Source organism: Syngnathus scovelli, chromosome 22, assembly GCF_024217435.2.
Source record: "Syngnathus scovelli strain Florida chromosome 22, RoL_Ssco_1.2, whole genome shotgun sequence".
Taxonomy (NCBI): domain Eukaryota; kingdom Metazoa; phylum Chordata; class Actinopteri; order Syngnathiformes; family Syngnathidae; genus Syngnathus; species Syngnathus scovelli.
Genome location: NC_090868.1, coordinates 6,751,223 through 6,776,559, shown reverse-complemented (window position 1 = coordinate 6,776,559; position 25,337 = coordinate 6,751,223). Strand labels below are relative to the sequence as shown.

Below are 25,337 nucleotides of genomic sequence, written 5' to 3'. Positions count from 1 at the left end.
ATTCCTTACCTTTATTCCTGTGGTTGGCTTGCACACTGGAAGGGGCATTGCAAGAGAGGGTTAGGGTGTGAACGGGTAACACCGTCTTCCTCGGTTCCCCGGTATATTCTTCTGCCACGCACACCAAGTACTTACCGCACATTACGAATTTCAAGACGCCTTTACGACGCTTACAACGCAAAACCACTTAGGTTGAAAAAAGTATTTAAATATATCAGATGAAATATGAAAAAATAACATAAATAATATACAAATACGAGAGACATGGGTTGTGAACACCAGACAACGCAACTCCGTTGTAAACTGAGGACCCCCTCTTTAGTGAAATTTTTAAAGCAAAACATAATCCATGTAAATGTTTGTCTTTTCAAAAAAACTACTGTCGCTATTTGATGTTTTATAGGTTTTGTGGGAATCCTTTCAACATTGAAGTACATTATCACACACGTCCTCAAATAGTAACAAACAAGCAAATAAATAAATAAACAAACTGATGCCGCCCCATATGGCCTATATTATTACTTACTTATTACTCAATGTATGATCCTCAAACTGTTTAATATAATTTATTATTATTATATCATATTATTTATTCATCCATCCATCCATCTTCTATACCGCTTGTCCCCATGGGGGTCGAGGGCGTGCTGGAGCCTATCCCAGCAGTCACCGGGCAGTAGGCGGGGGAAAACCCTGAACCGGTTCCCAGCCGATCGCAAGGCACACAGAGGCGAACAACCATCCGCACTCACACTCACACCTAGGGGCAATTTGAAGTGCTCACTCGGCCTACCAAACATGTTTTTCGGATGTGGGAGGAAACCGGAGTGCCCGGAGAAAACCCACGCGGGCACGGGGAGAACATGCACACTCCACACAGGGAGGGCTGGAGGTGGAATGGAAGCTACTAACTGTGAGGCGGACGTGCTAACCAGTGCGCCAACGAGCCGCCCTGTTATTATTATTATTATTATTATTATTATTATTATTAAGAAAATATCAAATCGTTTTATCTAAAAAATATTCACTGGAAGTGCAGGCAAACATATGTATGCACATATGGCAAAACTCCCTAACTTGAATTAAATGCTAAATTTAGCTTCTGAAACTTGTCTCTGTCAAGCTGTATCATGTCAACTTAATACCAACTCACATTTATAAAGCTGTTGTGAAATGTTCTCATATACGAGAAAGAGCATAAAAATACAAATAGGCAAGTGTTTGGTTTTTTTCACTGATTTTACTATTATGTTCAGTGTGCAGAAGAGAAGATTCCAGTGTGGTACATAATGGATGAGTTTGGTTCTCAAGTGCATCACTCTGACCAACCCAGCTGTGCCATGGCTCCTTTCTTCTTTGCCAAGGCGCAAGCGGCCTTCACTGTACTCTGGCCTCTCGGAGACCTGCAAGAGGGAGGTGATGGAAAACACGCATTCATGTACATCACAGATCAGAGATGGAAAATATGAATAAACCCCGAGGCTGGCCCCAGACCATCAACAAGCATTTATCATATTTCCAGATGTGTATTTGACTTCTATTTTTGGCACAATTGGGAGAGTTTCCTTGTTTTCCTCACAACACACCTGGCTTTTAAGATGTCTGAGCCCTGTTGCAAATAGTGAAAACAACGATGATGAAATCTTTACAACTGCTTAAATTCATAATTCAATCTGTAGATATAGCACACACTGTGATCTTAAAAAGTTTATTTTAAAACCGTCTATGGCATTATCCTGACTAATAAAATGATTACAAAGGATTTGATTAAAAAAAGAAATTATTTACAATTCAGATAGCGACCCTGTGAAAGTAAAAAAATATATATATAATAATTTTGAATGTATCTTACCTCTCCATCAATTCAAACCATTTTATTTATTTTCAAATCACATAATGCATTTAGCATTTTTTTAAAGACCCCACTGCACATTTTAAGCTATGCCTGTCCAAAAATGACGAAGACAGCTAAAAAATGTCAAATAGTATTTTCAAAAAATACTTCACTCATTTTTAATCATTTAATTTTACAGATGAAATAACGCGTGACTTTGCATACGGTGAGACAGACCCTCTGGTTAGACGGTGCCGTTTGTTACCATGGTTACCTGCCGATCTTGAAGGCATTTCTCCCCAAAACACAGAGCCTGCAGATTCATACTATGAGGTGAGGACCATTAATGTGTTCATAGAAATCTTTTCTCCTCAAATTTCCTTTCTGTTGAATTGATCAATGCATCTCATTCGCATGGCGTCTGTCGAGGCGGTATTACACGAGAACAAGGAGCAACTTCCTGTGGACGTTCATCCCGCCATACTACCCAGGGACAGAACACTCAAGTATGTATTTTTACATTAAGACTTGTTGATACATCTCGCCCAACTTCTTTTCAACTTTGTTTCCAGGGTATACTCTGAAATGTCGCAAGTGATCAACAACTTGACGCATGGACGTTTTGAGGTGACAGAGAACAAGCAGGAGGCGGATATCATTTGGAGCTACAACCACATCAAAGACTACAGGCGAGGAGAATTGTTAATTTCATAATTTCTCATAATAAAATTGACAGATATTGATGTTTTTTTTGCACTTTACAGCGAAAGCTTTGGTCTTTGACAAGCTAGAAATGCAATTATTGAATGCTCACAGTAGTCACAAAAATAATGTAAATTTGACAAAAGTAATGATTTCAGAATTTTTAAAAAATCAACTAAATTATTTATGATAATAAATAATAATAATAACAAATATATATATATATATACCGTATTTGCCGGTGTACAGGTCGACTCGGTGTATGAGTCGACCCCCTAAAATTCGACGGAAATTTACGATTTTATGATATATCCTTTGTATAAGTCGAGCTCAATTGTTGCATTATATTAAACTTCAAAATTCAATATGCGAAATTTATTGACGAAATGTGTTCAAATTCCGGGAGGCCGTGCGCATGCGGCTGTTTATAAGCACCGCGGAGGAGATCGCGGCCGGCGAGTTCGCGCACGCCGCCCGGCACCAACGGGAGGCCGGAAATAGCTCCAAGCCGAGCGGATCGGCACTTTATAAGCACCGCGGAGGAGATCGCGGCCGGTGAGCTCGCGCACGCCGCCCGGCACCAACAGGAGGCCGGAAATAGCTCCAAGCCGAGCGGATCGGCACTTTATAAGCACCGCGGAGGAGATCGCGGCCGGCGAGCTCGCGCACGCCGCCCGGCACCAACGGGAGGCCGGAAATAGCTCCAAGCCGAGCGGATCGGCACTTTATAAGCACCGCGGAGGAGATCGCGGCCGGCGAGCTCGCGCACGCCGCCCGGCACCAACGGGAGGCCGGAAATAGCTCCAAGCCGAGCGGATCGGCACTTTATAAGCACCGCGGAGGAGATCGCGGCGCCTCATTGGACTTCCAGCGGCCGGCGAGCTCACGCACCCGCCCGGCACATCCGGGAGGCCGTGCGCACGCGCCAACTGGCCGAAAATAGCCCCCGCCGAGCGGATCGGCTGTTTATAAGCACCGCGGAGGAGATCGCGGCGCCTCATTGGACTTCCAGCGGCCGGCGAGCTCGCGCACCCGCCCGGCACATCCGGGAGGCCGTGCGCACGCGCCAAGTGGCCGAAAATAGCCCCCGCCGAGCGGATCGGCTGTTTATAAGCACCGCGGAGGAGATCGCGGCGCCTCATTGGACTTCCAGCGGGCCGCGCACTCGCGCACGCCGCCCGGTTCAAATTTTCTAAGTGCAACGCACAATGAGATGCATGAGAAACGGCCTTGGTTACCATCACATTTGAAGCGATGAATACGAAGTTAAATTTTATGACTCGGTGTATAAGTCGAGGTCGATTTTTTTCGGTCGATTTTGGATCGAAAAAGGTCGACCAATACACCGGCAAATACGGTATATAAAATATATATATACATATATATATATATACAATGATGAACAAATAACAAAAATAATAAATTATTATTTGAATTATGGACGGCTCGGTGTCGCACTGGTTAGCAACGTCGCCTCACAGTTAGGAGGGTGTGGGTTTGATTCCACCTCTGGCCCTCCCTGTGTGAAGTTTGCATGTTCTCCCCGTCCCCGCGTGGGTTTTCTCCGGGCACTCTGGTTTCCTCCCACATCCCAAAAATATGCTTGGTAGGCCATTTGAGCACTCCAAATTGCCCCTAGGTGTGAGTGCGAGTGTGGATGGTTGTTCGTCTCTGTGTGCCCTGCGATCGGCTGGCAATCAGTTCAGGGTGTCTCCTGCCTACTACCCGATGACTGCTGCGATAGGCTCCAGCACGCCTGTGACCTCTGTGGGGACAAGCGGTAGAGAAGATGGATGGATGGATGGATGGATGGATGGATGGATGGATGGATGGATGGATGGATGGATGGATGGATGGATGGATGGATGGATGGATGGATTTTAAGAATATAATTTAAAACAAATCATTAAACAGACCTGGAAAAGAAATGATGGTGCCTTCATTCAGTATTTTTGAAGCACTCTTGGGTGAGCATTGCACTTTGTACAGTGGAACTGACTTATGTACCACGATTTTACACACCGGTTTGTTTAAATAAACATGTAAATAAATAAAATGAAAATGTAGCCACAGTTGAAAGCCTTCGATCATCCTGAAAAAACACATTGATCATCCAAAAAAAACACATTTCACTGGAGTGTTAGTTAAATTTTTAGGGGTAATTGATTTTACCAAAAAACGAGACCTCGAACAATCCCTAATCGTTTGTGCGTTTGGAAATGTACTCCGGGTGCGCGCCGCTTCACTCCTCCCATCCACAAACTCAGTTATTGAATCAAACTTTAGCTTCAATCCTGTCACGTTGTGGCCAAAGGTCAAATCCTGTCGGATGTTGCGCTTTTTATTGCTGTTAATCCAGGTTGTGTGAGAAGGAAACCACATGCTAACATACCCTTTGCCATGACTACTACTTCTGCCTACTTTTGGCGCTTGGAAAATAGCTTTAGTCTGCCATTTATTTTAATGATTCTAACAGTAAATCAGCAATTGCTTTTGGAAGTACATACTTAGCTCTGTGTGAATGTAATTGTGTGAACTTTCCGACAGAAAGTTCAGCACAGAGCGACCGAATGTCATGCTCAACCAGTTTCCCTGCGAGAACCTCATCACTGTGAAGGATTGCCTTGCTGCCGTTGCCCGCAGAGTGAAGGACGCTTCAGATGTGATACCGAAGACTTTCAATCTCCAAACAGAGCTTCCACAATTCATAAAGCACTATCAAGACAGACAACAAAGGTTATAATCTTTTTTGTAGTAATTAAACTTCATATTTGCTTCATGAACCAGTTGATGCATTTTTTACATTTTTAATTCCTCTAGATGGCACTGTTGGGTTCAATAAAGTGTTCTAAGAAATGGCAAATCAGTTGGCTTTCAGCTCAATGTTGAACAGAGTGCCATATCGAGGAGGCAAACAATACAACTGGTTCATGAATCAAATTGGAAGCTTAATTTTCCCGCCAATATTTTAAGCTGTTTTTTTTTTTTTGTTTGTTTGCTTATTTGATTTTATTATTCATTGTTATTTTTCAAATCTCACCTGAGATTTTTGTTTTTTAGGGGCCAAGATAACCACTGGATATGCAAGCCATGGAATTTGGCCCGTGGAATGGACATACACATCACCAACAATCTGAACTACGTTATCCGACAGCGAGAGAGTACACCAAAGGTGATGTATATGTTGATGCTTTGATATTTAGAATAATGACTAGAAACAAAGCAATGTTGCCCTGGCGCTACTAGCACAGTAAGGTTTGGGCAACCTTCCAAGTTGGTAATTGCTAGAACGAAAAAGTGTTGCTCCAAAATTGAATGCTACAACACACTTGGAGACTCTCCACTCTTCATCCATTGGAGTGAGAAACCAGCCCTCCCAGTCTCACAAATTGAAATGTCACACGGGCGCTTCGTTAGCGACACTAAAACAAAGGCAAAATATTTCAAACAGTTAATCATGCCCAAATTATCTAGAACAAAAGGAATAAACGCAAAGGTCTATTTGGTGGACACCTCAACATCAGAAGTCTGGTCTACAGCAAGGACCAGATTGAATCTCTTTTAACCAGTGTTTGGAATAAAGGCGTTTAGAATAATGGCATCAGGTAATGCCATTATTATTCCAGTAACGTGGTAATCTAACTAATTACTGTTTCTGCCGTTACAACGCCGTTATCGTTACTGAACGTTAAATGTGGTGCGTTACTATTGTTAGGTCTAAATACGATTAGACATTAAATCACTCGCTGGAATGAAGAGGAGAAGACAACCAGAACAGGTTTACTCGCGAGGAGAACGATAGAGAAAGCAATCTCAGTTACAACCTCCATCAGTTCTGAGTCCTTACTCCACGTGCCCCTCTTTTTAATGTTATGGTTGCCCTGGTTACAGAGGCGTTGCTACACTAAGGGAGGGGGGATTGTGTCTGTAGCAACGCTGATTAGCAAAAGAATGTAGTGCGGTGTGAATTAGCACTTCGTTGTTGGCTCTTGACCCCCCGCAGATGCCGTCCCCAGCCGTCTTCCCTCACAGTTGGCTGACTCGTTCTCGACTGAAGCATGTTGATTGCCGCTTTGCTGTGGAACAAATGCAACTAGACCTTTGCTAACTTTATCTACTTGGTAATTAACACATAATAATAATAAGTAACTTGTCCTAAACATTTCAACACACATTAAACGAACTTGAGGTAACCGGTATGCAGTTCCTTAAACAAACATTGAGTAAATATGGGATAACTTTTATGCAACTACTTCTAACTGTATGTAACCTTTAACAAAGAAAAACAGGTCTGATAAACTACAATCTATGAACCAAACCTACATCCAAATGAAAAGGAATGAAGTTCCTGTGAATCAAACAAAGAACATGTCACCTATGCAAATAAGCCCTGCTCATTGTTAGTGAAGGCCTCTTACGGGAACGAAAACACACAGACAACATAAGGACAGGAAGGATACATACAAATGGCTGACAGGGATCAAAAGACATCCCTATCACTAAAAAGGAAGAACCTAGATAAAAGGAAAGATAAACTCGTAAAGGCCAGGTCTGGCAGGCCAAAGCTTCACTTAAAATTATTCCAACAACTATGAATTGATTGAATAAACTGCGTAATCCTGACGCAACCTTGGCTGCTCCACACACAAAGTGGAGACTGGGTGGGTTAACAACAAGAAAAGCAAATATGGTTGGCTAAGGCAAAGACGTGTTTCAGAGTGGTAATTGTCATTTTTATTCACCATATTTTCTGTACCATAAGGCGCACCTAAAAGCCTTTAGTTTTCTCCAAAAAATGAAGGTGTGCCTTTTAACGAGATGCGCCTTTTGTGCGGTTCGAATTCCAAAATATGTAAAGTTGTTTTGTGTGGCTTCCGTAATATACAGACGTAATATGTAGACCCGATTAACCAGTCAGAGGACATTACGTTTTACGTAGATTGGGGCAATAAAACAATCAGAGGACTAAATGTAACGCGCAGAGTAATAATAATAATAATTCATTCGATTTATATATGTAGCGCTTTTCAAGGACCCAAAGACGCTTACAGGTAAAAAATGTGGGGACATACAGGAGGGGGACGTACCTCCGCCGCCATTGATAAATAAATACTATCGTTTGTGCAAAGAAAACAGCATTGGGACCCTCTAAAATGTCAGACAAAGACACATGCTTACGAAGCACAATTAGAGCTTCCTGGAAAGCTCGGATTATTGCAGAAGAGCAACGTGACAACAACTAGACAACGACAAGAAGGAACTTGGCATGTTTAATGGTGAACTTGCCCAACTTTTTATTTGGATACAGAAGATGAGGACTTGGATGGATTTGCATATGAATATCAATTAACAATAATTTGAGCACAGTAGAGTACATGGTTAAATAGTACAGCAACGTACAACCGAACTCACTATCTTGCTCCCGTGATGTTTTTCGTTTACCGTTAATCATGGCATGCATGCGCCCTATAATGCGGTGCGCTGTGTGTGGATTAAATACAGAAAAGCCCCAAGAATTGAGTCTGCGCCTTTGACTGTCAACCCAAATAAATGTATGAAAGCCCCATATCATATACATATAGTATAAGCTACAAAACAAACTGACAAATAACTCTTTTTCAGATCAGACTAAAAACTGTTCAAATATTTTTAAAAAGATGATTATTAAAAGTGAAGACAATGTGAAATTTTAGTAATGACATGGATTTAATGCACAATTTGTCTTTTCAGCCAATTACTGTCAGCCAATATTTTGTGTTTGATGATGTCACGATTTTGTAAAGAAAACTTCTAAAAACAATTGTAGAAACTCAAAATCAAATGCATCTGGGGGTTGGAGACCACTGATTTACAACACCAATCCATGTCAATATTGATGCAATGGTGGCCACGGACAATGTAAAAGTTGTGGAAGCTTTTAATCACTACTTCATTAATATGACAATAATGCCAATAACCAACAACCCACCTGAGCTAAGACAAGCCACTAAGCTGCATGAATCACCCCCTCTCATTCTTAACCCTGATCAATCATGCCACTACTCTGAAAATCCTTTCATCACTGTCAAAATCAGAAGCAAAAGACATTTATGGACAAGACACCATCCTCCTACCGACCCATTACGATCCTCCCGGCACGTTCCAAAAAATTCAAAAAGCGATAGCACAGCAACTTATCCATCACTTAGAATCACAAAATCTTCTGCACACCGCACAATTTGGTTTCCGCCCTGCGCACTCGACCAAAACAGCCTGCTGCCATTTGATAGAATACCTCAAAATGAGACTTGACCAGGAAGGCGTCGTAGGCGCGGTCTTTCTGAACCTAATAAAGGCATTTGACATGGTCAACCATGACGTTCTCTTAGCCAAACTAACACAATTCAATCTGGCTCCCAGTGTCATAGACTGGTTCAGATCAAGCAATGTGTACAAATTGATGAAAATGAAACAAAGTCCGCACTAACAGAAATCCGTATTGGCGTCCTGCAGGGGTCGATACTCAGACCTTTTCAGTCTGCATTAATGACTTAACCTCAGCTCAGAACAATACTAGTATACAGATGTATGCCAACGACACTGTCGTATACCCACGCGGCAAAGATGCTCTCACTGTGGCAGAGACCCTAACCAAAAGGATGGACAAAATCGGCAATTGGTTAGACTCTTCTCGGCTAGCCCCAAGCGATGCTGTTTTCTTCTCAGAAACAAGACTACACCACTGGCCAGCATTCACAGTAAGAGGGGAGCAACAGGAGAAACTAAATACCTCAGTATTAACCTAGATGGCAACCTAAATTTCCATAAACACATTAAGAAAATGGCAAACAGTATCAATGCAGCCTGTACACCTTCAAAAATATTAGGAACTCCATCTCCTGGGAGGCAGCAATAACGTTCTACCATGCTATGATCCTATCCCGCTTCATATACTGTATAACGAGCTGGTCACAGGCAAATGTAACAACCAAACCCCTAAAATCAGTATACAAACGAGAAATAAAAATACTAGCAAAAAAGCCCAAATCATATCACATCTGTCCCCTCCTAAATGAGTATGAGCTGCTAGACATCAACCATCGAATAAAGCTATCAAACCTGACCCTCATATTCAAAATACTACATGGAGCCGACCACCTCCACTCAGTTTATCCAGCCTGCCTCGGGAGATACAAAAAGACCAACCAGAACAGCCACCCAGTGAAACTGCATCATCCCAAAACGAAAAAGTGCATTTGCACAAAACCCCTTCTCATACATAGCAATAAAGGATGGAATGAATTCCCTCAACACATAGTCTTGCACAAACATCAAAGAGTTCAAACAATAAACTACAGTATACCTACTATTAAAACAGACACGCACCCACCGATAATTACGCAGTGTCTATATTTAGGTTTTTAACGTAACAAAAAGCACCAGCAATCGGAAGTGCTTCGCTACTTCAATCAGGCTTTCAACCTAACAACAATGCACGATCAGACGTGCAACATGATTTTAATTAGACTTCTAAAAGTTTTATCCTTGAAAAAAACTATACTCCCCATAATTTTCTTTGGGCTCTTAAAAGTTTTATTTTAGGAAAAAAAACCTGGATGGTTTTATGGTATTACATGCTGTTCTTTAAATAATTCATTCATTCAATCATTCTTCAACTGGCGGGTAATTATTGTGCGTACCTAATGTCTGTTTTTATAACCACATAAAGGTAATAAAGATATTTTTTTGCCTCAGGTTGTGTGTAAGTACATCGAGGACCCAGTACTCTTTGAGAGGGAGGATGTCGGACTGGTCAAGTTTGACATCCGCTACATGATGATGCTACGCTCTGTGAAGCCTTTACGTCTCTATGCCTACAATGTTTTCTGGTTGCGCTTTGCTAATAGGTATTGCATCATTACACCATGATTATCAATTTGGAATACGTAAATTTAATGTGGACAATTTTTTCTGAATTTCTTCAGACCTTTCTCCCTGGACCATTTTGATGACTACCAGAAACATTTTACAGTCATGAACTATACAGAGGGCGTGAAGCTGAAACAGGTACAATTAAATGCATTTCCTTATGAGTTGAATTTTCGTCATGGTCTGATATACGATTAATTGATATCTGAAACCGATGATCTCTGTCACCAGATTCACTATGATGAGTTCATCTTGATGTTTGAAAAACAGTACCCACAATGCACATGGAAGGAAGTGGAAGTAAGTGATTCAAATATATTGGACCGATGATGTCATGATGGGATGTACATAGAAATCATTGTAATTTTCCATTTGACTCTTAGAGTTTGGCAAGCGGGAGACAAGAGTCAATTGACTGTTTGAGAATCAGTTTTAGTTTGTACTAAAACAGTGTTTGTATCACAATAAGCCTCTACTAAAAACACAGTTTTTAGTAGCACAGGGCCCACCCCCCTCCCAAAATGTGCTTGGACCCCAGATCATTTGTGATCAGATCTTCACATCGGACAATAGACACTAGATGTGATCTTTGGCTCAGCTGATCTCTGTACTATGACTATCCAGATAATTGACTATTGGCTATTTTCAGATTTTTCTGGGATATTTTTCTTTTTAACCACACTTCTACTTGTCCCTCATAGGAAACATATATAAGCATATTTTTAAGATTTTTGGGAGTTTGTAAATTTTTGTTTTGTTTTGTGAACCTACTGAAATATCAGTAACCCCTCACACCCCAAGGACAAAATCCTACCTCTGCCAGTGGTTTTCTCCTGTCATTTACATTGGCATTTCTGGGTCATATACCAACTTAAAGCAACTCTTTTCAAAGCTGAAATTTTGGCATTCATGTCGGATTTGGAGAACATGTTAAAACACATACCGTAATTGCCGGACTATAAACCGCACCGGATTATAAGCCGCACCAGCAAAAATTCAGGGATATTTCAGTTTTTTTCTTACATAAGCCGCACCGGACTATAAGCCGCACGTGCACACGAGTTTTTTACAAAGAAAGACAGTACATAGAAAGTCTTTTTAACGTTTTAATAACATACTTGAACATGTCTTTCTAAACATTGCCTGTGACGCAGCAGTAGTACCGCAGCAACGCGGAAGTGTGCACGCGAGTTATTAGCAAAGAAAGACTGGACACAGAAAGTTTTTTTAAAGCTTTAATAACATACCTTAACATTTCTTTCCAAACACTGCCTGTGACGTGGCAGTAAGACCGCGGCAACACGGAAGTAACACAGCAAAGTCACTGAGACGCGGCGGTAACACAGCAGCAACACGGAAGCACAGCACTAACAGGGCTGGTTAAAAAAAACATACCAGTAAAAGTAAAAAAAGAGCCGTCTTCATCTTCCTCCTGTGCACTGAAACTATCGAAGTCTTCCTCCCTAGTGTCCGATTGGAATCGCTTTAGATATCCTTCGCCTCACACTTTCTCAGTCTCTCTTTCGTCGTCGGTTTTATGCATTTCTTCGAGTGTGAAGAGGTTCTGTTCATGCTAATCTTATTCATGCACGAAGCGCTAAATTACATTAAACTAGCGAGCGACACGTATAGCTTAACAGCGGCATCGTATGCATTTCTTTTGTCCCCCATAATGACGGTTTGTGCATAAAAGCTTCCTGTCTTTGTGTGAATGCGGGGGTGTGCGTGATGCGCGAGACGATCACGTCTTCTTCGGCGCATTATCTCTTCTTCGTCTGTCTCGCTCTTGCTTCCTGCTAGAGCGCCCCCTGAAGACCGGAGGCCGTAAAAATCCATAAGTACGCTCCAGAGTAGACACAAGATAATGTCATCAACATCGACTGCCTTTGGCTTAAAAGCGGCATCATATACATTTCTTTTGTCCCCCATGATGACAGTTTGTGTATAAAGGCTTCCTTTCCTTTCAGTAATGTCCGACTTGATCGCGTTCCGCGTGATGCGCGAAATGTAAACACAAACTAGCACGTCTTCTTCGGCGCATTATCTCTTCTTCGCCTGTCTCGCTCTTGCTTCCTGCGAGAGCGCCCCCTGTAGGCGGAAGGCCGTAAAAATCCATAAGTACGCCGCGCCGCCGTTTAAGGTTCAAAGTAACCTTCTGAATAAAATGCATTAAATGTTCACATTCATTACAACTTGTTTTTGGTGAGCAAAATGTCAGAAGAATTGAATTTAAATGCTGATTGATTGGGTTTTAATACAATGCAGATGGTCCCAACAGCGCCACTGCTTTGTGTAATGTCTGAGTGATGATTGGGTTTTAATACAATGCAGATGGTCCAAACAGCGCCACTGCTTTGTGTAATCTCTGAGTGATATGGCAGAGTAAGAGAAAGGGTTTAGAGCACAGGTGTCAAACTCAAGGCCCGGGGGGCCAGATACGGCCCGCCACATCATTCGATGTGGCCCGCGAAGACAAATTGTGCATCAAATTCGTGTGTCATTACTAGAATTGCAAATTGTCTTCACTTTTAATATCTGTTTTTTAAATATTTGACCAGTTTTTACTCGTCTCATTTGAAAACGAGTTATTTGTCAGTTTGTTTTGTAGCTTTTACTGTATATAATAGTGTTAAGAGTAAAAGTGATCAAGTCATCACAAAAATCATGAAAAAAAATCTTATATAAGCCGCACCTGACTATAAGCCGCAGGGTCCAAAATTATGGAAAAAAAGTTGCGGCTTATAGTCCGGAAATTACGGTATTTTGAAGACACCCTCCAAGGTTTATAAAGATTGGATAAATGGTCAATGAGTACTTTAATCCTCATACACCCAATAATAAGATTTATGCAAAAAAATTCAAATTCATCAACATTAAACCTTCAAAGATAATAGTGGTCTACAGTCAGACCCCTGTGGCATGTCATTGCTAAATATTATATACATTATTATTATTATCATGATCATTATTATTATTTACTATAGTCATTATTTACTTGGTTACCAACTGTTTACCAAGACTTAGAATGAATCTTTTACCAACACTTCAAATGACTGTGGTACATATCCTGTCAATCAAGACCTGTTGATTATTTTTGATACAGCAATGGCCAACAATGGTAGTTGCCAAGTCCATTTTTTAAAGCATTATATGTCTTTTCCTCTCTCAGGCACAATTGTTTGAAGCATTGAAGAGGCTCTTCCAGGCCGCTTCATCTCGACCTGCCCCATATGGTATTTGTCCATACCCATCTTCTCGTGCCATCTATGCTGTAGACCTCATGCTGAAGTGGAGAACAGATGACAATGGCAAGTATTTGACCCATTCTTTGTTAAATAGACAGTCATAGAAACATCGGTTAAAAGCAAAGAGTACCATATTGTCCGGACTACAAGTCGCTCCGGAGTACAAGTCGCACCAGCCATAAAATACATAATAAAGAAGAAAAAAACATATATAAGTTGCACCAGAGTACCGTATTTTCCGGACTATAAGGCGCACCTAAAAACCTAAAAATTTTCTCAAAAGCTGACAGTGCGCCTTATAGTCTGGTGCGCCTTATATATGGATCAATTGATGAATTTGTTGATCCACACTGGTTGTACACAGTGCTCTGCCAAAATGTTTCAGTACGTTTTAGTACGACTAGTAAATTACAAGGTCGCATCGCTTCCCAGCAGTTCAGCAACCGTGGTCAGGGGGCGTCACTGAATAGCTGTTGTACCCGTGAGGCTATTGCATTTCAAAATAGGCTGCTCCATTAATGTTTCGAGTAAATTTACTGATCGATATGGAAGGGAAACAGTGGTAAGCAGTACCAATGTGTTAGATCAAACTTTAGTCAGTTCTGATCATTTTATAGGAGATCGTTTGAGAAACGCAATTGTTTACACTTTGCTGAGGCTCATGGGAGTCTGCGAGCTGGGGCTTGCAGGTGGCTAATGCTATAGTGATAGCTGCTTTACACACGAGGCTATTTCATGTCAAAATAGGCTACTCTGTTCATGTTTCGAGTGAATTTACGGATCGATATGGAAGGGAAACATAGGTAAGCAGTACCAATGTGTTAGATCGAACAGTTCCGATCATTTTATAGGAGAAAGTTTGAGAAACGCGATTGTTTAGAGGGCGGGGGACACCCTGAACTGGTTGTCAGCCAATCGCAGGGCACATAGAGACGAACAACCATTCGCAATCACACTTAGGGACAATTTGGGGTGCTCAATCGGCCTATCAAGCATGTTTTTGGGATGTGGGAGGAAACGGGAGTGCCTAGAGAAAACCCACGCAGGCATGGGGAGAACATGCAGACTCCACACAGGGAGGGCCGGAGGTGGAATCGAACCCGCACCCTCCTAACCGTGAGGCGAACGTGCTAACCAGTGCGTCACTGAGCCGCCTCTAATGTAACATATCAACAGTTACCTAACTATGACACGAATAACTTTATCGAACATCCGTGTCACTCCAAATAATTAAATCCATCGAAATCTTCGTCCTCTGTGTCACTTATAAACAACGCCACTGCTGACTCTAGAAGTACATGTGGCACTGATGTCAGACTATATAAACTGTATATAAAATAACTACAACATAAATAACAAGTTTATCGAACCATCTGTGTCACGCCAAATCATTAAATCCACCGAAATGTTCACCATCTGTGTCACTTATAAATAACGCCGCTGCTGACTCCGGAAGTAGATGCGGCACTGCCTTTAGTTGCTCATACTCAGTTGCAGTATCAATTATTCCACAGGCCTAGAGCGCCCTCATGCTGTTTAATGTGAAAATAACATGTGACGTGATATACTAGTAAGTAATGTGTTAATGATCAAGTAATAATTTGTTAATACTTTCACATACAAGTCGCTCCTGAGTATATGTCGCACCAAACTATGAAAAAAAAAACTGCGACTAATAGTCCGGAAAATACGGTATATGCTTCTAGTGCAGGGGTGGGCAAACTTTTTGACTTGCGGGCCGAATTGGGTTCTAAATTTTGACCGGGGGGCCGAACCAGGAGCAGATGGATGTAGTGTTAGTGTGAAGTAATATAAACGACCTGTAAAGGTCATTGCATAAAAGGTTTTGGCTTTTAGTAGGTAGTAAAGCATGGATATTCCAAAAAGGTTTTTTGAAAACAAATGCATTTATTAACAGCATTAAAAAAAAAAAAAATCCCTAAAAAACTGCTATCAGTGATTGTCATAAAATACGACACTGTTGTTATGAATAACAGTCTCCATCACTTCAGTGCCTGCAGGTCAGATTAATGAAAGATGTTTATCTTATGAGATCACATCAAACGGCAAACATTCTGACCAAATATATCATCTTGAAGAATCGGTGAAAGCATACATCCAAATAAAGTAATCAAAATGGCAACACGGTGAGGGGTATCTGAAAATGAGAGCAGAGTTTTAACTCACAAACACCTGGTAACAGAGGTGAGGAAACGGGAAACACTTCCTTAAAGTAAGCCTTAAGAACTTTACAGGTTAAGATTAGTCACAAACAGGTGGCGCATCAATGTCCTTGAGCATCCTGCATTGTTTGAAAATGAGAATGGTCGCTAGTTTCAATCCCTGCTATTTGTACAGATCATATTCAAAATGCATTTTTTTACAACAAACTTGAAAGCCTCCCCTTCATTTTCAATGGGAACAGTGTTGTTGATCTCCCATTTTTTGATAGTGTGTCATAGTCTGGAGTAAAATTTGTTGTGGCAATTCTTAGGAGAGATCCGAGGTGTTGGTCCGTTTACCTAGATCTGTGACGGGTTGATGTTGATGTTCATGTGACTGAACGTCACGTCGCGTACGTCGAGCCAAATTGGCCACTCTTTTTAAACACTCGGCACTCAGTGTCCACCTTGCTTTTCCATGGGCGACTCATTTTAATGGAAGGATTCCAGGGGAAGGTTTGTGGGTGGCTTTAGCGTAAAACTGTATCCGAAAGCTCGGCGCGCAAATTACAAGAATGCTGTCGTCACAGCCCACGCTTTAATTTCGGCACTGATACAAATAGAGCGCGAGTGCGCCATTTCCGTACTACTGAGTACGTACACGCACTTGTGAGTGTGCACCGAGCTTTTTGACACGGCTTCCGGTAGTAAATGCGCAGGCGAGTGGTTCCCCATCTACTGGGGAAACACAGTCGTTGCAGGCAAAATGACCGAAAAAAAAAAAAAAAAAAAAAACGTTTAATAATACAATTTATTTAGGGTTGGCGGGCCGGATTAAACGGTCCCGTGGGCCGGATGTGGCCCGCGGGCCGTAGTTTGCCCATACCTGTTCTAGTGTCTGATTTCATTGTTGCTCTTTGGATGAATCCATGAGTTGGTCATTTGGCTTCATCATCGAATGAGTTCACTCCACAATTTGTGCATTGAACCTTTGTAGAAGGTTTCAATTATCCCCAATAATTGACATCATTAGCTAGTCCCTCTTTTTTCATGCCAGGTTGCAGTAAAATCCTGTGAGACTCTTTGGCCAGTCAGACTACACTCAAATCTATGCTTGATCATATTGAAGCACAAATTGCTTTTACCGTATTTGCCGGTGTACAGGTCGACTCGGTGTATAAGTCGACCCCCTAAAATTCGACGGAAATTTACGATTTTATGATATATCCTTTGTATAAGTCGAGCTCAATTGTTGCATTATATTAAACTTCAAAATTCAATATGCGAAATTTATTGACGAAATGTGTTCAAATTCCGGGAGGCCGTGCGCATGCGGCTGTTTATAAGCACCGCGCAGGAGATCGCGGCCGGCGAGCTCGCGCACGCCGCCCGGCACCAACGGGAGGTCGGAAATAGCTCCAAGCCGAGCGGATCGGCACTTTATAAGCACCGCGCAGGAGATCGCGGCCGGCGAGCTCGCGCACGCCGCCCGGCACCAGCGGGAGGTCGGAAATAGCTCCAAGCCGAGCGGATCGGCACTTTATAAGCACCGCGCAGGAGATCGCGGCCGGCGAGCTCGCGCACGCCGCCCGGCACCAACGGGAGGTCGGAAATAGCTCCAAGCCGAGCGGATCGGCACTTTATAAGCACCGCGCAGGAGATCGCAGCCGGCGAGCTCGCGCACGCCGCCCGGCACCAATGGGAGGTCGGAAATAGCTCCAAGCCGAGCGGATCGGCACTTTATAAGCACCGCGCAGGAGATCGCGGCCGGCGAGCTCGCGCACGCCGCCCGGCACCAACGGGAGGTCGGAAATAGCTCCAAGCCGAGCGGATCGGCACTTTATAAGCACCGCGCAGGAGATCGCGGCCGGCGAGCTCGCGCACGCCGCCCGGCACCAACGGGAGGTCGGAAATAGCTCCAAGCCGAGCGGATCGGCACTTTATAAGCACCGCGCAGGAGATCGCGGCCGGCGAGCTCGCGCACGCCGCCCGGCACCAACGGGAGGTCGGAAATAGCTCCAAGCCGAGCGGATCGGCACTTTATAAGCACCGCGCAGGAGATCGCGGCGCCTCATTGGACTTCCAGCGTGCCGCGCACTCGCGCACGCCGCACGGTTCAAATTTTCTAAGTGCAACGCACAATGAGATGCATGAGAAACGGCCTTGGTTACCATCACATTTGAAGCGATGAATACGAAGTTAAATTTTATGACTCGGTGTATAAGTCGAGGTCGATTTTTTTCGGTCGATTTTGGATCGAAAAAGGTCGACCAATACACCGGCAAATACGGTATTTTATTATCGGAAAGTTAAATCAATTATTTTGATCAAACAGAGTTGTAACTAAAGTGTCATCAGATGACTTAATTTTTGATTGATTGATTGATATCTTTATTTCGAACATTCAAAAGAAAAAAGAAAAAACAAAACAAATCACACTCTAAAGTGCCACATATAAGTCCATACAACAAACAAACAAAATATAAACCAACAAACAGAAAAAATACATAAATAAATAATAATAATAATACATAAGTAAATAAATCAATAAAGAATGCTCGAAAAGGAGTAGGAAGAAGCATAGCTTTTTAGATTCCTACCCCTTTCTCACTTTATCCATTAAACCAATGATTCAACATATACTGTAATTCTACAACAGAACACAAGGAGATACACTTTCACACTTATTTTTCTGTTTCATTTTAACTTGTGTGTAGCCCTTTGGCACTTTTAGCCTTTGTACCCGCTAAACAACATATTTTTGTACATTCTTTTAAACTGGTGGATATTTGGACTTTGCTTGAGTTCCTCACTTAGATTGTTCCATAGTTTAACCCCAGTTATAGTGATACAGAAACTTTTTAAGGTTGTTCTTATGTTTAAGATTTTGAAGTTGTGATTCCCCCATTACTTATAACCTCCCTCCCGATTCCTAAATAAGTTTTGGATATTTTCTGGTAGTTGTTTTGCTTTTGCCCTATACATGATGATTGCTGTTTGATAAGATACTATGTCAGTGAATTTCAATAGTTTGGATTGTATGAAAAGTGGATTTGTGTGTTCCAAGTAGTTGACTTTATGAATAGTCCTTATTGCTCTTTTCTGCAGAATGATAAGTGGCTGTAGTGAAGTTTTATAAGTATTCCCCCAAACCTCAGCACAGTAATGCAAATAGGGCAAGACAAGAGAACAATAAAGTGTACGAAGTGAATGATAATCCAGTAATTCTTTTGCTTTGTATATGACTGCCATGCTTCTTGAAATTTTAGACTTTACGTTTTTGATGTGTGGCTTCCAACTCAGCCTGTCATCTATTATAACCCCAAGAAATTTGTTTTCCTGCACTCTTTCAATTTCAGCCCCATCTATTTCTATTCGTATCTTTATGTTCGCTTTGCCAAATACCATAAACTTGGTCTTACTTACATTTAATGATAATTTGTTCCAGTCGAACCACATTTTTATTTTTTTCATTTCCTCATTCAACACTGATTCCACTTGTTGGATGTTATCACCTGAACAAAAGATATGTGTCATCTGCAAAATTGATGAGTTTTAGTTCTTTAGAGACTTTGCACATGTCATTTATATACAAAATAAATAATTTAGGGCCTAAAACTGACCCTTGTGAAACACCACAAGCTATGTCCAAATATCCAGAGCAGTGATTACCCAACTTTACATACTGTTGCCGTTCTCGCAGATAATCCTTTACCCAGTCTAATACAATTCCCCTTATCCCATATTTTTCTAATTTATTGAATAGTATATTATGATTAATTGTGTCAAAAGCTTTTTTGAGGTCAATGAAAACTCCCACTGCATGTCGTTTGTTATCTATTTCATCTGTGATTTCCTCGATTGATTCCATTAATGCCTGTGCTGTTGATCTGTTTACTCTAAAACCATATTGGTTCTCTGCAAATAATTTATGTTTTTCCAAAAATCCATCCAATCTACTGTTAAAAAGCTTTTCCAATATTTTTGAGAGTTGTGGCAATATTGAGATAGGTCTGTAGTTTGTAAAGTTGTGTTTGCTCCCAGTTTTATAAAGAGGAATGACCTTAGCAATTTTCATCTTCTTTGGGAATGTACCAGTTAAAAATGACAAGTTACAGATGTACACAAGTGGCTTTGAAATTCCCTCAATAATTTGCTTAACTAACATCATATCAATCCCATTGCAGTCGGTAGATGTTTTATTTTTGCATTGTTTTACAATGTTAATGATTTCATTTTCAGAGTTGTAACTAAAGTGTCATCAGATGACTTAATTTTTGAATTCTTACTAATTGTTGCATTTATGTATTCAATCCAATGAGAGAAAAAAATCTGTCATTTAGCAAAATAAATAGCTGTCTTATGTTTAATTCACGGCAGGTGAGCGTACCATGGTTCCTCAGATTCTTGAGTTCAACTTCAGCCCAGACTGCACCCGGGCCTGCCTCTACCACCCAGACTTCTACAACCACATGTTCCAGACGCTGTTCTTGGACCATCCTGAGGCCTGCCCTGTTACACAGATTTTGTAATCATGTGGAGCTGGTAAAAGTTTGTTTATGGTTTACGGAAATAAACATATCAACAAGGTTGTCAAGGAACAAGTATGTTGTTGATGCTTGTAAACTTTAGAATACTTTAGAACAGGGGTGGGCAATTAATTTTTACAAGGGGCCACATGAAAAACCTGAGTTATGTCAGAGGGCCACACCAACGATAATTTAAACCTGCTCAACTTTATTCCATTGTAATATGCACTAAATTATTTATTTTAAATAGCTGGTACTGGTAATTAGAAGACTACAATTATTCTGTTTATATTTATATTAGGCTATGTGAAATTGTGGTGTATAGGTCAAATAAAAAAAATCATTAATCAGTACAATTTATTCTTAACTTTAACTTTTCCTCAAACTGTGAATTACAACACATTTATAGAAACATATCAATGTGTCCTCAACCCGCCTTGTTACGGTACGTCGGGAGAGTGACACATTCTCAAATGCACTCTTTTTCTCCGGGCATATCAGTGCAACAGAGTCCAATAAGCACTCCTTAATAAACTCTCCGTCAGTAAACGGCTTACTTTTTCTGGCAATTTTGCGGGAAATGACAAAACTTGTCCTGACCGCTGCATCTCTGTGGGTGTGAAGTTTGATAAAAAGTCCTTGTTGGGCTTGCAGTTTTGCTAGCAATGCATCACCCTCTGTTGCGCGCTCTTTATTAGACAGATTTCTGTATTTTTCCTCATGCTTGGTCGTGTAGTGGCGACTCAAATTATATTCTTTAAACACAGCGACCTGTGTGCCACAAACCAGGCACACGGCTTTACCTTTCAGCTCTGTAAAGAAATACTTGGCAGTCCATGTCTTGTTGAAAACACGGCACTCCTTGTCAACTTTTCTTTTCTTCGCGTCAGCACACATTTTGAGGGGAGCATTACTTCGCACAGCTCACATGCACGCACGCTACACGGAAGTGCGACGCCTTTCAAAGTAAAAGCAGCACAGTTGTATTGCATGTACGACACAGATTTTTTTTAATTTATTAAATTGTAATCAAATGTAATTTATGATTGCGGGCCAGACAGAGACGCACAAAGGGCCGGATATGGCCCGCGGGCCGTATTTTCCCCGGGTTTGCTTTAGAATCTAAAGTATCGGTCTGGAATGCTCTGAATGTCTTTCAAATAGGAAATTGCCAAATCCTGTCTGGAATACTTTGGCTTGCTGTTCCATATGCACCCTCAAAATATTTTTCAAATTGCTTCAAAAAGACTTTATGATCAGGGAATAGAATCAAAGCAATCATCATTTGAGATCTATTCACCACCTCTGATACCATTATAGCGGCAAGAAGTAAATTATACAAGGCTCCCATCTAGTGAAAACCTATGAATGAGCACAGTAGAGAATTTAAAATGAAATGGAACTCAGACCATGAAAATTTAAATCAAATACAGATATTGTATTTACCGTATTTTTCGGACTATAAGTCGCTCCGGAGTATAAGTCGCACCAGCCATAAAATGCACAATAAAGGGAAAAAAAAACATATATAAGTCACACCGGAGTATAAGTCGCACATTTGATGGGCAAATCTATTTGTCAAAATCCAACACCAAAAACAGACATGAACCAGCAACAGGCTAAAGGATACGGTATGCTAACGTGACATATACACAAACGAGGAGCTGAGAACGGGCCTGACGTAACATTGTTATTCAAATAACTATTACATAAGTAACACGTTTATCAAACCATCGGTGTCACTCCAATTCATGAAGCTAACCAAAGTTACAAGCTACAACACAGCTATAAGCTACAACACAGCTATAAGCTACACTACAAAGCTACGCTGCAAGCTACGCTACAAGCTACGCCGAAAGCTGCAAGTTACAAGCCACAAAGCTACAGAACAAAAAACAACATCATGCCTGGAGAGAGACACAAAGGTTGATCTTGGAAATGAGGAACCTTCTTACGACCAGCATTGACAATTCTATCTGTGAACATCGAAGTGTTCTCCTCTGCAAAACGAACAATCTTAGCCGCCCTGCACAGCACCGGACTTAGCAGAGTTTATTGAGAAGGGACAGAAATGTGTTCAGCTGTGGCTGAACCACATCAGGCTAAGCCGTAACTAACTGCCTTGTAGCCACGATAAGAAGAAGAACTCCAATTCATTAAATCCATCAATCGTCCTTTAAAGTCCCAATGATCATCGTCACACACACATCTGGGGGTGGTGAAATTTGTCCTCTGCATTTAACCCATCCCCATGTGATTTTGATCCATCCCCTGGGGGAGAGGGGAGCAGTGAGCAGCAGCAGTGCCGCCCTCGGGAATCATTTGGTGATCTAACCCCCCAATTCCAACCCTTAATGCTGAGTGCCAAGCAGGGAGGCAATGGGTCCCATTTTTATAGTCTTTGGTATGACCCGGCTGGGGTTTGAACCCACAACCTTCCAGTCTCAGGGCGGACACTCTACTACTAGGCCACTGAGCTTTAGTAGTAGCTCATTATGTAAACAATGCCGCATATGCGCTGCGCCGCTGACGTCGGACACGTCGTAAGTTACATTTCGCAAGTATATATCAAATAACTATCATATAACAACAATATTATCAAACCATCTGTGTCACTCCTAATCATTAAATCCATCGATCAAATTCCTCGTCCTCTATGTCATCGTCCTCTATGTCAACAACGCCGCGTGCGCGCCGCACAGATCTAGTATATAACTATATTGTAGCGTTAACAAAGTACCCGGAAAGACGTGGGTTTGGTAAACGGCTCTTTATTTAACAAAACAAGAGTTCAACCTTCGTCATCTTCGTCATCTCGTGATCGAATCTTTTGTCCTTTATGTAAACAACCGCCGTGCTGCTGACGTCACTTGCAGTTCAAATGACAGTAATCCCTTGCTACATCGCGGTTCGTTTATTGTGGTTTCATTACATTGCGGATTTTTGAATTTTGAAAATTTGTGAAAAAAATTCACATATGAGTTGCTCCTGAGTATAAGTCGCCCCCCCCACCCAAACTATGAAAAAACCCGCGACTTGTAGTCCGAAAATTACGGTATATTTCCCTATAGTCATTGCAAATTTAATTGACCCATTTCATAATACTTCTATTTTTTATATTTAATACATGAAATGTTTAATGGCATTTCTAAATAAACATTTCATGATGCACTTATCCAATTTTAGCACTTTCAATCTCCTCCATAATTTCATTCACTTAGATTTTTTTTACACATTTTCATTCAACAATCTTTATTCAAAATAGTTGTTGTAACAGAACAAACCAATTTATGTCAAATATCCCTTTGAAAGGAAAAAATAATTCATGCAAAACAGCTGATCCGATTGCAAACGTGGGAGCAAAATTTCTCCAACATCATCTCTGACTTTGAGACCATCTGCTTCATTCGTTACCCACGTTGAACTTGAGGTTGCCTACGCGTTTGGCTTCGTCCATAGGAGCTGCTTCTTTTTTCTGGAGAACTATTAAATGTGTAGAGCACCGACAATTATCAAATAAACACAAACGTAAAATTGTTTTACAAATAATTTTTTTTTATGAGCAAACATTGTTTTTTATCTTCTTAGTAAATACAGCTAACACAATTTTAAAAAGGGGTTTTTATTTCAATATTAAAGCAATTTTACAAGGTGTATTTGAATTAAAATAATTGGGTTATCAATTTATTGTAAACAAAAGCTCCAATTTTATGTATGCTATACATTTGGCTCGATGACTAAAGCTTGATTTACTGATACAAGTTTGGAAGATTATAAATAAAAAGGGATATGAGAATCTTTTTTATACAGCAAAAATTTGTTGAAAACTGCTTTCAAACGATCAATATGGATTAGAACAGATAGATCAACACACTTATAGAACTAATAGAAGAAATAACAAATTGTATAGATAACAAAAACAACAATTACTGGTAAGCGAATGGAGTATTTGTGGATCTGAAAAAAAGCCATTGACACCATTGACTACAAAATATTATTCACTAAATTGGAATGGTATGGTTTAGGTGAGTTGGGATGAGCTGACTGCACAGCTAAATAAAAAACGGGCAACAGCTTGTGCAAATAGGTGACCAGAAATCTTAGTACAGGGACATTGGCGTACCACGGGGCTCAATAATAAGCCCAAAATTATTTCTATTATGTATCAATGATATATTGAATTGCTGAAAAATATTTTCTGTTCACGGGGGTGGGTCAACATATTTTAAAGATGATTACAACAGAAATAAAAATATTAAAATGGTTTGACAGAAAAAAAAGTATCTTTAAAACTATGTAAAACAAAGATTATGATCTTTGGATGACATAGAAGACCTGATAATGGATAACACACAATTGGAAAAAGTATATGAAATCAAATTTCTTTGCATCATCTCGGACGAAGTCTGCGAGATTGCTGCGATACTCACCAGCACACTTTTGTCTCGGAATGCGAGTGGAGAATCTTTTAGCGCAAACACTACAACTGAATGGCTTGTCTCCACTCTGTGTTCTTGTGTGCCTTGTTAAATGTGACTTGACAGAGCACCTTTTACCACAAACTCGGCACTGTGTCTTCTGATGTGTTCTATTAATCTGGACTTTTGCGTGTTCTGATGTGTTGTCTTGTATTTGACTTTCAACAGAATCTTTTGCCACAGCGTGTGCGGGAAAAGGGTTTTACTCCTCTGTATATTGTGATGTGGTCGATTCAATAAATGTGTCTTTTGAGTGAAGTTTCTCCCATAAACACTGCAGGAAAAAGGTTTCTCTCTACTGTGCATTCTTGTGTTTCTATTAATTGTAACTTGGCAGAGAAGCTTTTACCACAAACTGCAGAAAAAGTTTTTTTTTTCTACTGTGTGTTCGGATGTGATGTATTAAATTTGACTTTTCGTGGAATCTTTTGCAACAGTCTGAGCAGGAAAAATGTTTTCCTTCAGTGTGAAGTTTCCTG

The 25,337-nt window shown here is 40.9% G+C and overlaps 1 protein-coding gene across 3 annotated transcripts in view; it reads left to right on the top strand.

Annotated features, from left to right (window-relative positions):
* ttll12 (tubulin tyrosine ligase-like family, member 12) overlaps positions 1–25,116 on the top strand; it is a 34,024-nt gene extending 8,908 nt beyond the window's left edge. For all 3 annotated transcript variants that reach the window (XM_049761371.2, XM_049761372.2, XM_068649655.1), the window contains 11 exons: positions 1,257–1,416; positions 2,034–2,167; positions 2,264–2,340; positions 2,407–2,523; positions 5,084–5,272; positions 5,597–5,708; positions 10,271–10,422; positions 10,501–10,582; positions 10,676–10,744; positions 13,614–13,752; positions 20,232–25,116. In XM_049761371.2, coding sequence (XP_049617328.1) covers positions 1,257–1,416; positions 2,034–2,167; positions 2,264–2,340; positions 2,407–2,523; positions 5,084–5,272; positions 5,597–5,708; positions 10,271–10,422; positions 10,501–10,582; positions 10,676–10,744; positions 13,614–13,752; positions 20,232–20,383 — 1,383 coding nt within the window. In that variant the 3' untranslated portion in view covers positions 20,384–25,116. The remainder of the gene's footprint in view (positions 1–1,256; positions 1,417–2,033; positions 2,168–2,263; positions 2,341–2,406; positions 2,524–5,083; positions 5,273–5,596; positions 5,709–10,270; positions 10,423–10,500; positions 10,583–10,675; positions 10,745–13,613; positions 13,753–20,231) is intronic.
* Positions 25,117–25,337: the final 221 nt, after the last annotated feature.